The sequence below is a fragment of the Blennius ocellaris genome, assembly GCF_963422515.1.
Source record: "Blennius ocellaris genome assembly, chromosome: 1".
Taxonomy (NCBI): Eukaryota; Metazoa; Chordata; class Actinopteri; order Blenniiformes; family Blenniidae; genus Blennius; species Blennius ocellaris.
The window spans coordinates 31,170,114-31,186,549 of NC_137650.1; the positions used below are offsets into that span (position 1 = coordinate 31,170,114).

Genomic DNA, 16,436 nt, shown 5'->3' on the forward strand with positions numbered 1-16,436 from the left:
TACCTCGTAAATAAACTAAAGCTTAGAGGCAGAAGAACAGAAATGCTGCAATTAATCATAACATGCAAGATGCTGTTATTTTCCGGCCTTCACAAGCTAAAGTTTGAGTCTTCCTTGACATTACTGGGATCCATCCCTATTTTGCTGATGTTCTTCCATGTTATTAGATATTTGATGAGCAGTGAACCAACAAACAAAAACACGCTTCCATGTGTCATATTACAAGGATGAACAGCACTTGTTACCACAGTGTCTATATTTAGACATACAACGTTGAATTTTCTTTTTTAATTTTTTATCATACTTTGCTAATCTCTTGGAAAAAATTCATTTTTATTTCTAGTATGAGGTGAGTTGATGGGGGTCAGAGGTCTGGCTCAGGGTCTCACAGCGGTGACCTGTTCGCTGTGGGGATGGAACCTGTGAATTTCTGATCCCAAATCCGGCTCCATGGCTGGTAGGTCAGCACTGCCCCATGCATGGAATGCAGATTAGTTGTGGCACTCCACCCAACATGCAACAAATACAACTCTCACACAATGGCACAAGGAATTAATTTCTGCTTGTAACAGCCATGAGATCAACATGTTGAAATTGATTGTTAAAGTAGTCTAATTTTATCCAGGAGTGGCCATCTATGAGCAAGAGCATATGTATTTCGTTAAAGGAGCAGTGACTGTTTTTATGATGTTGATCACGCTGTTCAAGGCTGCAAAACAGAAATGCAGGCTCTTTAATATGAAAGCAGCAATTAGGCCACCTAGATAGAGGATGAAAGTCCTCCCGAAGGGACAGCGTTGGAAAAAATTTAGATCTCCCCTCTGGAAATCCGTTCCCCAATGCAGCCTCCAGGGAGTCCCAGGGTCTGAGATTTCATCCCAAGAGAGACGGGTACAGGAACAGCAGGCCAAAGATGGGCGATTGGGAAAGAAGAAGGGCGTGGGACTGGACTGAGGGTCTGACCCTGAAGCAGATGGTCTCTAAAAAGATGCAGAGCTGGACTCCGGTCTGATATCTCTGGACCCCTCAAAAACCCCCAGTTCTCTTTCAGAGGGTACCAGTCACCAGAAGACACTGACAGTACCGACATCCCTTGTATGCAAACATACTTGTGTTAACTTTTAAGGTCAGATGGAGGATATCAAAAATCATGGCCTGACTCACCACGGATCGACAAAGTTGGGTAATCACATCTTTTTGTACATTAAAAAAGAAGTTTCTAAGAATCCAGAGAGATGATAAAATCTGTTGGCAAGACTTCTGGTCACAGAGCGGTTAAAGGCTATGTGAACAGCTCTGTTCCCCTGCATTTCTGTCATGCCTAGCAGGCCCTTAGTACTGGCCCAGTGCCTCAAAGGGGTGTTGTAATCCAGCCAGGAAAACTCCAAACCAATCATCTTAATACAAACAGATGTATGCTCCGAAAGAGTACAGTGAATTAGACGTGCATGTCGTTTTCTGTTTAACTGTCATGGACATCAAGAAGAATTTACAAGAATTCATCAGTGAATTGACGACATCTTATCTCCCTTTGTATTATTTCGGCGCGACTCAGGGCTCAATAGAGGCTATACCATCTCCTGGATGACTTCTTGTTGGAAGAAATGGTCCTTTACAACACCCGATGTGTGAATTTGACTTGAAATAATCCAATGATGATGATATACGCTGATGGTATCTTATGGCAGTTTTTTTTTTTTTTTTTTATCTCAAAACTGTCTTAAACATCTCATACAAAATGACTCATAAAAATTGCTGCTCTCTTCTCTGTCCTCTTTGGTTGGTGGAGGCAAGCTGACAGATGTTTGCTCTCTGCCACTCGTAAGTGCTGGAGAGGCTGGGTGTAGGCAGGGAGCTGAGGACACTGTTGTGATAGTGAAAGCAATGAAACAGTTAAAGAGCTCTGTGGCTGGTCTCCTCGACTGACTAACGATAATGCAGTGCAGATGTAGCTGGCGTTGTAAACACTTACCGCCCCACTCTCCCCTGAGACGGACAAGCAGGGAATCTGATTCTCACTGCAGCAACACGAGAGCCTAAAACCTTTTCCAGAGATGGTTAACTTTAGCCCTTTGTCCACTTTTTGAATAAGGTAAAGTATATTACCAATAGACAATTTTGAGAAATACAACACAAATGTTCTTTAACATTGCGTCAACTTAAAGAATCAACTCCGGCAACATGTCAGCCCGCAAAAATCCCCCCCCCCCCCCCCCCCCAACAGTATTATGTCCTTATGAGTTACAAGTTCCATCTGCAGGTTGAAACTAAAACCACAACACTGATAGTGCAAAAGCAACCTTAAGAGCAATTCATTCGATGTACCCAAACATGAGGCTTACAAGACAAGGATACTCTTGCAAAACCGTGTTGTTGTAATGACAATAGCCCTGACCCAATTTAGGAAATTACCAGGCAGCAGTGGAAACATCCGCTTGATAATGGTGAGTGGGCTACATCTTTCTATATAGCGTGGTGTGTGAGGCTTACATCAATGTGTGCAGTTGGATGTTCTAACCTCAGAGAAACAGTGAGGAAATGTATATTTGGTAGTTTATACCTGCATTTTTAGAGCGACATTTGTCAGGAACATGCATTTGAGGGATGAGCTGCAGACATGAGTATGTGCCAGTGCCAATTTTGTGAATTTCTTTCTTCTTACGCCACTTATGCAAATGACTTATTTTGAGCTTCAGGGTTTCTTGCTGATAATTAAAAAAAATGAAGATGCTGAGATGAGGATTTTCGTCTGGAAAAGAGCTCTACTCTCCAGCAGAGACGGTTTCCACGGGGAGGATAGAAAGGATGAGCTTGCCTGCCAGCAGTCCTGTCCTCAACTTCATTGAACACTTGTGGGATCGGCTGAGGTGAGCCATTTATGCCAGACTGACCAACACAAGCGTGTTGTGACTCGGGACAAATCCAGCTGTAGAATAGGATGCTATCCTACAGCAGAGTGCGAGCAGGCAGCATGAGGAGGTGGTGTCACTCGTTATGTGGCTGTATGTGATTCTCCCACACACTACTAACGCTGCTTGTTTACCAAATTGGGAACTTTCCAATGCCTCATTTCTTCAGGGTCTAATCTCATGTAAACCATCCACCAACATGCATAATATATTTGAAAACGAATAAAGAAAACACCACGAACCAAACTAAATGATCTCCTTTGTAAGGCAAATGCATTTTTTTTTTAATGCCAAAGTTCATTGAGTGGACAAGAATCATATGGATCTGAGCGGTCTCCATGTTTTTCTATTCTTACCATTCATTTGTGCTTACAAAATCAACTAATATGTGTATCTCTGCATGTGACAGTATGGGCCAGATCCACTCCTGAGGGGGGGGGGGGGGGAGTTTATTCCTGTTGCACAGTATGGCTACAATCTGCTGCAGGTTGAAGCAAGATGGTTTAGATTTGGCCTGCATAGACTTGACAGAGATTAAGCCAAGCATTAACATAGTGAAGGAGAAATACAATCCGAGGAGAGCGGAATGAAGCAGAGACAGACTGTCATGCTGGATGAGTTGGGCATCAGTCATTCGTAGGGAGTCACAACAGGGGAACAAAGTACTGCTCCTCAAATTAAACGTGAGAGTCTGCTCACGGTGCTTTCATGGTGCCACATGGCTCAGCGAGAAACACACCCGCTCCAAGAACACTGACGTCTGGCTGCTGAGGGGACGTTTGTCAGCCAACCTGTTCCGACGCCGTCAACAATGACGAGAGGGCGTGGGCCTCATTCATTTCTACCGTGCAAACAAGCTCAGTGCTGTGTGTGTGTGTGTGTGTGTGTGTGTGTGTCAGCGCTGTGGAAGAAGACGAGGCAGGGAGATTGGCAGCCCGCCAAGAAAGCACACAAAACACAAGCGTGGAGTCAGAGCAAGACTGAGGAGAGTGAGTGGGGAGGAGCCTGGTTGAGCCGTTTTATCACAGGCCTATAATTCACTCTTCTGTAAACACTGGGGAAAAGCCGCCAACCAACAGCAGACTGGCTTCTCGATGCAGGCACAAGCAGAAGAGAAAAAAACGCTACCTTGTAACTCGCATCGAGAGCAACTAGTTTACACCGAGATTGAATTTCAGGTAAGTGGCGGATTCTCCACCACAGGGCAATGGCAACATTAAATCCCTAAACAGTGGGATGACCACTGTAGGGCATGACCTTTAAAAGAAAAGGCTATCTGTCAAACACCTTTAGTTCGATGTATCCCTCTGGGGAGGACACAACTTTCTCCCACATGAAAACAATTGAACAATCAAGACAGGCTCTCATTAGCCTGCTTCTACTGTCACCCAGGACATTCGAGAAAGAGAGAGAGACGATTGGCATCTGCATTTCAAAAAAAGAAATGATTAGCAGAAGCAAAACAATTCCGTACAGGAAGCCCCTGAGCAAGAGGAAACAGTTCCTGTTGTAAAATAATGTCATTACAGGAAGTGGACAGGAAAATAAACATTCTTTCAGCAGCTTAACAGAGGCGCTACTCACCTTCTCCAGTTGTCCGGAGGTGGGGAAAGGTACACGGCTCCATAGGGAGAGCTATCTATGTGAGTGGTTGTTAGGGAAAGCTTTGTCACAAACAGAGAAGCATTACTGTGATATCATTCAATTCAAGAACAGCAAAGCAAAGACACAAATATATTTTCAATCCGATTAATCCGCAAGCTTTTAAATATCTGCAGTTAAAACAAAAAAAAAAAAGAATTTCATTGAAAATGTAAACCGCTTTCAAGAGAACATTTCACATCTGGAAATTTGTGAGGAATTCTGAATTAAAAGATTGTTAGAGAAAAACACAAGCTTATTTCTTCACAACGATCTCGGCAACGGGGCCTGGTCTTCCAGGGGTCAGGAAATCTGGGGCACAGTCGAGTAAAGTAAAACAAAAAACAACAACAAAACAAAAGTGTCTTGTACAGAACATGGAGCTCCACCTCAGCCACTCCTCAACATTCATACATTGCAACTGCACTGTGTGGTATAAAAGATGTTCAGGACAAATTGTTTGATGCACAGTTAAGAACAATCCCCCTCACTCGGTACCAGCTTTGCAACACTTATCTGAATACTCATATCCTCCAAAAATGAGCGACCAATTGATAAACAAACAATACGAACACCAGCAGATGTAAACACACCGTTTTAACAATCACCATGTCCTCTTTATCCAAGTGGCAAGGGAAAAAAAACAAAACAGAAGGGAATATTCCATTTTGTAAAACAATGAACTCCTCCGCTTTGTACACGAGAGGAAGCTTCAGCACAGCCGTTTCTCCAAACACTGAAGGGATGACTGTGAAACTCTTGGACACCCTTCAAGGATGTTTGAATCTCATCTAACAAGGCGGAAATACAGATGATCAACAGGCTCTTTGCTGTTGTTTATCACGTGTTCATGGACGTATGTAAAAAAAAAAAAAAAAAAAACAACTTTGCAAATTTCATATGCAAAATATTTGTTATACGTACACATTTGTGAAACAAAAACGCCAAAGGCGGAGAAAAAAAAAAAGCCACTAAAGTGAAACAAATTCGGTGAAGCCTCAATTCTGACTCTGTTATTTGATAAATTGTGACAAAACCTTATCGCAGTCACTACAAGAGCACTTCGTAAAATCAAGGCCAAACAAAAAGATTGTATTTTATTTGAAAAGAACCGAAACACGCAGTGAGAGTGAACAAAACAACTTTGACACTCTTCACTGTACCACCAATTGCTCATGGACATTTAAGGTTAAAAACATAAACCATAGCACCCAAAAAAAAAACCAAAAAAACAAAATTTGATTTTTGTGTTCAGTAGAATATTTCTTCATTTCAATAGTTTTTTGGCAATAAATGATATATTCTTGGAAACCTGTTCATTTCTCTTATATATGATCCTTCCACATGCTACTGAAGCTCCAGTTCTCTTGAATAACAAAACTGGTATACGGCAACTGTATCTTATCATCCAAAAAACAGTCCACATCAAAATAGGCTATTTGGCTTGATCGAATAATAGTAATAAAATATTAAATAAGAAAATGTGCCATGGAGGCAACCCACATACTCAGTTATGCTGCTCATCCCACAAATGCACCTTACTTACAAATATGACAGCATTTAAAAAGGTAAACAAACACACTTTCAAAAAATACAAGATTTAAGGACACAAAAAAAAAAAAACACTTGTTTTTTTTATATTAGAGGAAAAAAGAGAAACAATCACTGCTCCAGAAAGCAACTGTTTAGGCCTTTGGGAATATCATCAATAGTGGGACCGATACAGAGACTGAAGGTTTGTTGTCACTCATCATCCTTCTCACAAAATACGGGATAAGCCTCTTTTCAAACATACACAAACACAACACAGTAGACAGGACACTGTTGTGGTTTCTCTACAACAAAAGAGAGGGTGCAATCCTGTCAAACTGGATTAACACCTTCCAACAACTACAATGTTGAAGTCACAACGTAAAACCGTAGATGACACATTTGTGTCGTGTGTCTGGTATGCAGCCTAAAAAAAAGAATGAGTGTGCAGCCATTCCTGCCGTTCTCCACGATCAGTGGCGGTAAAATGCAAGAATAGCTCAAAACAAAACCTTTATTTCTTTAGCCGCGTCACAGCCCCAAACCACATTTCCATTTTCAAAATCGAGCACAAACATGGGTCAACTGAAGTCACGAACCACATTTTCCTTTTTGGAGAGGTTTGACTGCTCCCTGCCATCAACCTGTCATTCCGCCTCTCTTCCTGGTAGGTGATGGTCTTATTCACAGCTGCCAGATTGAGGAGAGGCTCTTCTTCAAAGCCAGAAAATCAAACGTCCACCCAGAGTCCTGACAGAATAGTCAAGATTACATGAAAGAATTTTTTATAACTGTGTTATAATGAGCCGTAAATGAAAGCATTAAGCTCCTTAGAAGTGGAAAAGAAATTTTTTAAACCAGAGAAATGATAAGTAGAAGAAACAAAGTTATCATTTAAACTGGCGTCTGCATGTGATGAAAGATTAATCAAACTAAATCATATCCTGCTCTTTAAGCGACTTTCGTGGAAACCTGCTGACCAAAGCTAAATGTTCACACCAATCTTTGCAAAAAATCTATATAAATACAGACAATTTGCGAGTGAAGAAATCGATGGCTCGACCAGGCCCTGGAACAAGACCATCCAGGGCTCTGTGGAGGCTCAAGGTTTTCTTTCCCCCAAAACCATTTATAGTAACTATTGCGTCAAAGTCCCTTGTGACTGCACCAGCACTATCACAGCCATTTATTGTGCTTTGTGAGGTACTTTTTGTTTTTGTATTTAATTATTCAAATGGGCGTGATATATGTGTATAAGGACTGTGGAATCAATGCAAAAACATCCAACATGATGTAAGAAAGTCTCAAGCCCCAGTCTGATATTCTCTAGTCAGAGTGTGCGTCCTCACCAACAGGCTAAACCCAAATTACACTTCAATACAAAAGAAAATAAGCAAGACATTAGGGCTGAGAGTTCAGGGTATTACCTTTAATTTAATTTCCTACTAGAAAAATAATGGCTCCTTCCTGTATGTGTCAATCTTATTTGTGCGTGTGGATTTTATCAGGGATTAGCCACAATAGTGCGTGATTTTAAACAATCGGCACACTTAGAAGGCCTTTGTCAGTGTGTCAATGATTATTTCAGAGCATGTCAACTGTGGCACCTATAACCACCTCCTGATCTTTATCCGCAACTGCAATAAGGGTATTTCTTAATACAAACTCCTTATCGTTGACATTTTATGTGGCATTTTACTAATTGGAATTAGATCACTCCAGGTCCTCTCACTCTGACCCACTTTCTTGACAATGCGTTCATTTAAAAAAAAAAAAAAAACACCCTATTGTGTTTTAAAATGGAAAACGGTCTTTCAAAATAATAAGCAAAAAAAACCACACAAATTTTTAGTTTTGTCATAACACTATGCACAGCAGTCTGTTTGGATACCTATTGCGAAACAAAAGCCAAAACAGGGAAAGTCCCACATGGGCTTGAATATGTGAACAAACTAATGGGAAATGCCACAGCCGTGAGTTACTGGCTCATAACAAATTGCTGATCTTGACAAAACAGGCAGACACAAACTAACAATCGACCATGTTTCTTTAGGTCACATTCAGCAGAGGAGATCCTCTCGATATGAAAACCTGTTGACTGCCCTACTTTGGCCAGAACAACACCAACTATCTCTCAGCGGTGAACTTTTGGCGACGAAGTGGACTCGTGCTGAACAGATGAATGTAATAACCTGCACGTGTGTTGGACTGACAGCATCCACCCAGAAGCAGATGGAACAACTGCTTCTGTTTTGACACCAACAAGAGCAGACTTCGAGAGAGGGCGCGTTCGCCCAGGGTGTATAGAGGGTAGACGATACTGTGCTCTACGTTACAGGGAGTATGAACCTATACCTTATAATTGAGCATCACCCTTGATCAATCACACACTCCTTCAAACAGTGGAGTGTGTCTACTGCTTGGCCAAACTGACTGAACTGCGTTTAAATTTAAGTGATCAGCCAAAATGTGAAATAGACGTAACCATGCAGAAACAACGTGATCAATGAGGAGATGCTCAACCGGCGATAAAAAAAAAGAAGCAAGCAGAAATATTTTGGACATTCTCTTCAAATGCATTACAACCTGAAGAACATCACTTTATGCATCAGGTTTGATTGCTTTTCCCAGAACTGTACACTGATCTGACATCAGATGCTGGGACAAAGGATAAACTTCTCTCCAGCTATCCAAATCCATAGAGACAGGTCACTGAATCAACTCTGCCTCGAGGACAATAAGAACTAAACAGATCAGTTTGTGAAAATGCCCTAAGTTGGGGGCATACTGATGGATCAGTGGGCAAACTGGCATTCAATGGAAATGCTAAATATTCAGTGTGAATCCAGATCAGAACACTAAATCTATGTTATGCACTTTGTGTCTTCACAGTCCTTAATGATTTCTTTTTTTAAACACATTTAAGACAGATCTGAATAAAATTACCAATTAATGCATGTATTTGATGCAGTGGGAGGATGTACAGCACAGGAGCAGAGTGTTTTCAATAATCCATCAGGTCTCGTCTGATAAGGAGCTTATTCAAAATCATGTTTACCAAGCCTATATTTACATTTTTTTAGGCCTCCTGGACAAACCGATTTTTTCTTTAACTTTTTTTGTAGGGTTACAAGTCACAGGGGGATGCTTTGGTCTTTGATTATTTCTGTGTCTTTGCTTAAATTACATTATGACAAGCCGACTGAGCTGTGATGAATTACAACAAACGTCACATATGTAACTGATGACAACTGACAGCATTCATGATAATTAGCTGTGCATTGCAAATGAGATCATTTTATATAACACAATCTGATTTATCAAGCCTCGGAAAGCCTGAATTATTTCACAAGACCATAAAACTTGCAGGCAAAATGTTGCAAAAACAAAGATCGTCTTCAACGTTCAGAAAATGTAATCATTAATAAAATAAAACTATTTTCACTGATCTGTTCCTCAGTCATCACCATTCGGAAAACTACCCATCCAAGCTCCATTTCAGAATCACACAGGCTTCAACACAGAAAGGCTAAACATCCACACAACCTCAGTTTGCATTCAGAATATGCAGAGAATCCCCAACTGTCAACGTCCATTAGGCATGAGTAAAGCACACTACCTCCGCGTCACATTTCAAATTAACATAATGACTAACTCTGTCCCGAGGCTGCAAAACAGCTGCCTACACTAGTGTCGTCACATCAGAAACCATAAACACAAATGCCATTTAAAAGAAAAAAAATAAAATGCACCAAAGACCAACCACCTGGAAGCCACAAAACACACTTCCATCTTTTACGAGCATGGAAGCATCTGCACCACATGGAAAACTCGTTTGTCAGGTCTCCTACTGTTGGTGGTCCAGCATGGAAAAAGGATATCTGCCGTCCGTGCTTGTCGATGGGTCGGCGGTGCGGAGAGTTGATGCGGCTGCGATCTCTGTGGACCCTCTCGACCAGCCCGTGGTGGCGGGTCCCTCTCACTGAATCTAACCCTGAAGGGAAACCGCCCTGTAAGAAGGGGTGAGGAGGAAACGTTCACATCAGAGAAGAAACACAGCAGTTAACCAAAGACGGGCAAAAAGAAACAGGAGTCCGATACTTTTTTTTTTTTCTTCCTTAAATTGTACCATTTCGTTGATACAATCATTAACAATGTCAGATGCCACATGTCATCAAGCCGACTCCTCAAACTTAAAGTAGAACTGAATAACACCACAGACACAAGAGCCTTTTCCCATTATGTAACGGCAAAGTCAAATACTTTAGTACCACCACAATATTCTAACAGTGATTGCTCAATACTAATGTAACAGAAGTAGGGCTGCAATATGATAAGAATTAAGTGGAATATAGGAAGAAGCCTATTAGATTGTAGAACGTTCTCCCTTGATAACTGATTTAAAAGGCCTCTTTAAATGAAAGAGGTCTCTGATTCAAGCCACCGGAACAGTGTTGCAATGACTGCTCCACCTCAAAGGGCTATTCTTATGGTTAACAAGGGCACCTTTACCTGGACGCTGCAAACTCCTCGGGGAGCTGACACAAATACAGAGCCCAGTTGCGACAGAGAACTGCCGATAAATCGCACAAAAGCAGTGGCTGCTTGAAGCAGCGCTGAAGACTACTGCGTTGGTATTCACTCCAGCTTTCTTCCAGTCTGCAGAAAGTGTTATTGAATTATTTAACACTCTCAGGAGAAGCTTGTTTGCACTTCTGAAGGTCCATCCCACTGTTTTGCAGTTGAACTGCTTGTTAGAAATGGGGGTCAAACACAATTAGCCTTGGAAAAAGCCAGAGATGAGAACAAGACCTTGAGTTTGGCAGATTGTAATCTCAAGGAAAGCAGAGTTTGAAAGAAAACATCCGCGCGGAGCTTCACATCAAGCACTGCTTGGCTCAAATTAAAGGATCCGAGTAGATTTTGCAACAGAGAGAGATTTGAAGATGCATCAAGATCAACTTAAGACAGCGAAAGCAAAAGCTGCTTCATTTAAACAGGGCGGCTGCAGCAATGCAGATGAGGTGCTGAAGCACAAGTTCCTATGTAAAAAAAAAAAAAAAAAAAAAAAGGGCTAGACTATAGTTGCCCCATATGCGTTTCCATTTAATGGTTTCCTGTCAGATCCAAAATAGTAACTTTAAATTCTTCATTTAACATACTAAGCTCTTAACAACCAGGCTCCATCTTATCTTCGAAGTGCTGTACCATATCATTTGGGAAGAACACCTCACGCTCAGACTGCTGCTCAGTAAAAGTTTTCCATGTCTCCCAGAGTGAAAATGGGAGGCAGAGGTTTCAGTCATCACTTTCCGCTCAGGTAGAACCAGTTCAGGAGGTCAGAATAGTCTTTACGTTTAATCCCAGGCTTCGAGTCGTGTGTTGTTTATTCACTTGTGTCCTGTTTTTTTTTTTTTCACTCCTTACTATTCCCTAACTCCAGGCGGTTGGAGCAGATGTCACACCCTCTGAGGCTGCTGTTTGCTGCCGGGTTCTTCTTGTTAAAAAGGAGTTATTTTGCACTTTACACTTTGGCGTATTCTTGCTCAGATTGTTGGGTTGTTCCTCTATATTTTATAAAACTGTAAAGCTCTGTGAAATGATTACATTGTAATTAGCAAGTAATTGAATTGTGGGAAATTAAAAAAAAATAATAATTATATATATATATATATATATATATATAGTGGACTTTCAGGCTAAACAACTTGATTCAACTTTGGTGCAACACAATAGAGAAATCATAGGCTCAATTTAACATTCCCGATATATCACTTCACACAATCAGCGGGTTTATCTCACAATCAACAGAACAGAGGACAAAATGTTCTCTCAACACTAAAGAGATACATAAAATAAAGATTGGTACTACAACCCAATAAGTACTTGCACAGCCATCACACGACAGGTCAATGGATGTGTGACACAGTCATTTGTGCAGCTTTATCCTTGACTTTAACCCGTGAAGTGCTCGAGCCATTGAGATCATTAACAATTTGAAGTGTTATTTTCAAAATTTCAGAAATGTGTCCTGTGTTTTTTTGTTTGCAAGTCTGACGCATATATCAATGTTCCTTGTTAAATATATGCCAGTTGCATTCAGCTATCGACTACAAAGCATTGTTCTGATTTATGAAAAATCCTCTTCGAAATGTATTCAGTCATTGAAATGAACAGAAATGGGCTGAGTATTAAATGAAAATTGAAAGATCTGCCTTGGGCCATTTTGTAAGCGGTGTGTGATATTTAATGTGATGACTGTATAAGAGAGGTGTTGATACATTTTAATTTTGTGGTTTGTGTGGGTGCTGTATATTCTGACTGTCATTAGTTCCCACCTGAAATTCAGTACTTGTGTTGCCGATTTGATTGACGTTGGGCAGAGAGCCTCCGTAGTACTGCGCCCGCGACTGAGACAACCGGAGCTGTTGGATCTTCTGAAACTGCACCTGTCAATCAAGACAAAGAATAAAGGTTATGGATTTGGGACTTGCAGTCCATGTGTATATAGAAAACAGTTTTACTATATATGGTTGTATGAAATTATAGTTGTATTTAGCACAAACAAGAACTTTGTCTTTTAAACAGTATTCTGAAATTGAACGGAGGGAAGAAAATTAAGTGATTAGTCAGATCAAAGAGAAGAAATGTTTGCAAATTTCACGCTCACGGGGCACAGAGAACACATTCTTGGAAAAGGCAGCCTGGTATCCAAAAAAACCAATGTGCCAACAGATACAAAGATTCTAAAAACAGTGGGCAGTGTGTTCTGCAAAGGTAAGATTTATCAAGCCAGTCCTTCAATGTGATCAAGAAAAGTCACTGGGGCAACATTAAATCTCCCAAAACATAACTTGGACACTTGCCTCTATCAATGAAAGCATACAAAGGAGTGATGTGGTGATAAAATAATTCAGATGGCAGTGTGTAATTACACTCTTTTTGCCAGCAACTTTTATGAAAACAACTTGTATCTTCAGTTGACCAGAAGCTTTGGCCTGTATACAGAAGCCAAATTAATTTGCAACAGTTAGAGCGACAAAATAACAGTTTCTTACACTAAATGAACCAAAAACATGTCGGCTCAAGCCTGTACGGGGAAAAACATCACACTTACAAATTAATTTGCAATACTAATAAATATGTAGCTTGAATTTTTTGGGAAAAAAATGTGCTTATTAAACACCCAATACTAGATCCAACCTCGACAATGTGATATGCTCTTTGAATCCGCAGATGCTGCGTGGACGCCAAACACAAGTTGAATACGTCGGTATTCATTTTTTCTCCCCCAAATAACAGTTTTTTAGTGTTATTATTTCTTTGGCCAATCAGCAGTTCTGCACTTTTTTTTTTACATAGTAGAAAAAACACAGCCTGTATGTTTTGATAGTACTACCCCCACCCACCCCCGACACAATCTTGTTGCTGAACCGACAAGGTGAATATGAAGATATGAGACTTCATTATGAGACAACATGGTTAAACTCATTTGGAGTGGGGGTGACGCCAACCCCCACCGTGTTGTGGGGTGCAGTTAATCTGGCCTGATTTGGCTTTGGCAAGGTCCGTCCTTGTTGAAAGCTCCCTGGTTTTTCCTCCTGAGAGAGTATTTTACACCACAATCCACTGCATACAGGTTTATAATATCAATGCGATATTTGCAAATATCTCTTTTACGCGTGAATGCTGCTTTTTCTGTCTTAACGCCATGATTCTGTCCTTGCTTTCTGCAAGCAGAAGCCCTTACAAATGACCCTGACGCCTTGAACAAAGCAACAACTGTGCACACTTTCATTCATTTCAATGAGGATATCTATAAATATAGACATAAAATATTCCAGCTTGAATGTTGGCGATGCTATTGCATAACATCCAGCATGCACACTTCAGTCATTTATCATTCACAAAGATGCAACCGCCCTGCAGCAACGTCAAAGTAGTCTGGATGTCGCTGGAGTCCATTTGTGCACAAGGGGAACGATGTACACTTCTTCAGAGTCCCTTCGGGGTTTAAATTAGGTCCTCTGGTCGTCGGTATAAACATTAAAGCAGCTACTTCTAATTCCAGATGTTTGCTGGCAGTGTGTCCTCTGCCCAGGCCAGATTCAGCCTCACTGACTGGGCTTTTATGTCTCACCGAGGTCAGAGCCAGTTCATACCTTATGGCCAACTTTATTCAGTGTCGCCTCAAAACCACATCCTCTTTGACTGGCCATGCAGGAATCTCCCACTCATAGAAAGAGCACATTGTGAAGCAATGGTGGAGAAATAATGTGGAGGGGGGGAAAAAAAAAGGTCTCAAAGGTCTAAAAGGTCTCAAGACAAACTATTTTCATTGCTTTGAGTGGTTACTGTATCGTGTTTTTGATAGAAGGGGAAAAGCTATTCCAATAAAGAATGTGTGTAAAATGCAAATACGACAAAAAAGAAAAAAAGAAAACCTGTCTCTCTGTGTTTGTGATTGATAGATGGCATAAGTTCCAGCTCCCACAATAATGAATGAAGGTGGTATAAAAGATGGATGGATATTGATTCCAGAAAAAAAATTGCCACACACTCATTTTATTAAAGTGACTTTTTGAACAACTGCACACTGCGCAGAAATCTTAGGCCATGTTTACATGTACCTGGTCATTAAAAAAAGCTAAAAAACTGTGATAATTCAATGTATTTGGGACTTGCGTTTACACATAAAAACAACAAGTCGCCGCAAACAACAATTCCTGAAAAATCCAGCCACAGTGACGATTTAGAAAAACTCCTTTTGCATCTTAACTGGAATAGATAATTTGTGATGTGTTTTTTTCCCAGGACTCTGATTGGCCATCATGGCTTCATGCTTCTCATTACACTGCCCCCTACAGGCTTGGCTGTTCATAGTTGCTCTGAAGCGGTTGTGTATATGCAGGTAGTGTCAATGAAGATTTTTCTGTAAACGTAGGGGGAAATATGTTTTTGCAAAAGCCCTGGTACGTGTAAACGTGTCTTTAGGGGGTAGAGAAAAAAAAAGAAGCTGTGCCTTCTTATTACACTTGTTGAGAGGTCTTTCATGATTTATGAAGCCATTGAAAGTGCCGTCATTATAGAAAAGTGATTAATTAGTCAAATCGGTAACAACATGTCATAACACACTCTGATCCAGGATTTTTTCACAAGCTGATTCTGTGCTTTTCTGCATTCTAATGTTTTGTTGGGTGCCATAATGCACTTGTAGAAGTCTATTTTGAATCATTTTGCAGTTTAAAATATTCCAAATGTTAATATAATGAACACAGAGTTAATGTGAGGATGAAAAATAATGATGTGCCATAAAAAGGGGGGAGGGGGTTAAAACAAACTGATAGGGAGAATGTAAAGACTGATGAATTATAAATGTGTATTATTGGTGTGGTGCATAACTCAGATATATCATGACAATCGAGCCCGTACAGCTGAAGATCTGAAGAGAAAAAAGGATGAAAGCATCACCCGAGTCAAATGTGAGAGCAATAATTGATAATATGACTGAAAAGCAGACTCTGGAGCTCATCCTCCCTCCTCTTCTGCCTCCTCCAAGACTGAGATGCAATAATCCCAGAATCCTGTTATTCATCTACAGATCTCCATTTCATTCTTCTTTATACATTTGTCATGTTTTCATTATTCTTCTCAGCCGTTTTGTTCTTTGTTCATAATTGTACATCACACAGGATGCAATGTGCAAATGGTGGGATATTTGATATTTGGTGGGATATTTGATGTTTAAAGGATCTGAGATTGCAGCTCTGCTGACTTTGTACATTAGGGACAGCACAAGCAGAGCAACCTCAGAAATGTTCTGCAAATGTGAAGACAAATTAAAATAATGTTTCCACTCGAATGCATTGAAAAAAAAACGTTTAAAAAAAAAAGTATATGTCTGTAAACTCTTGCACTCTTCGGAGCCAAGTCTGTCACATCATCCAGTCTTCCACTGTTTTGACAGCTTAATATCTGCATCTGAGCCATGTCCTGCTTCATATTACATAAGAGCTCGTTACCACAGCTGAATGACTGCAAGAAGAGAAACAAGAAGTACAGGTTGAGCACCACACATCTCCTTCCAGACAGACATGTATGCTCCAAACTTTGGAACACGCGCCCAGGTGACAGCAGTTTAAACAAAAAAAAACAAACAAACAAAAAAACAAAAAAACAAAAGGACAACTTGTTAACAATGATGAGAAAATGAAGTGCTTTTACCCTTGAAACGGTGAGGTCTGTCATCAACTGTTCAAAGGCCCGCGTCTCCTCTGCCTGCTTCTGGTTGTGCAGCGCGATCTTCTCGCTGAACTTCCTGGGGTTGGAGCCACCGGTGCCCGGGGAGCCGGACAT

At 40.7% G+C, this 16,436-nt stretch overlaps 1 protein-coding gene across 1 annotated transcript in view; it reads right to left on the minus strand.

Moving 5' to 3' along the window:
- The window catches only part of crtc3 (CREB regulated transcription coactivator 3), a gene marked incomplete at its 5' end in the record, with an annotated part of 37,580 nt that extends 21,144 nt beyond the window's left edge, over positions 1–16,436 (minus strand). The window contains 4 exons of the mRNA XM_080496969.1: positions 4,494–4,548; positions 9,958–10,090; positions 12,419–12,529; positions 16,305–16,436. Of these exons, the coding sequence (XP_080353095.1) occupies positions 4,494–4,548; positions 9,958–10,090; positions 12,419–12,529; positions 16,305–16,436 (431 nt within the window). The remainder of the gene's footprint in view (positions 1–4,493; positions 4,549–9,957; positions 10,091–12,418; positions 12,530–16,304) is intronic.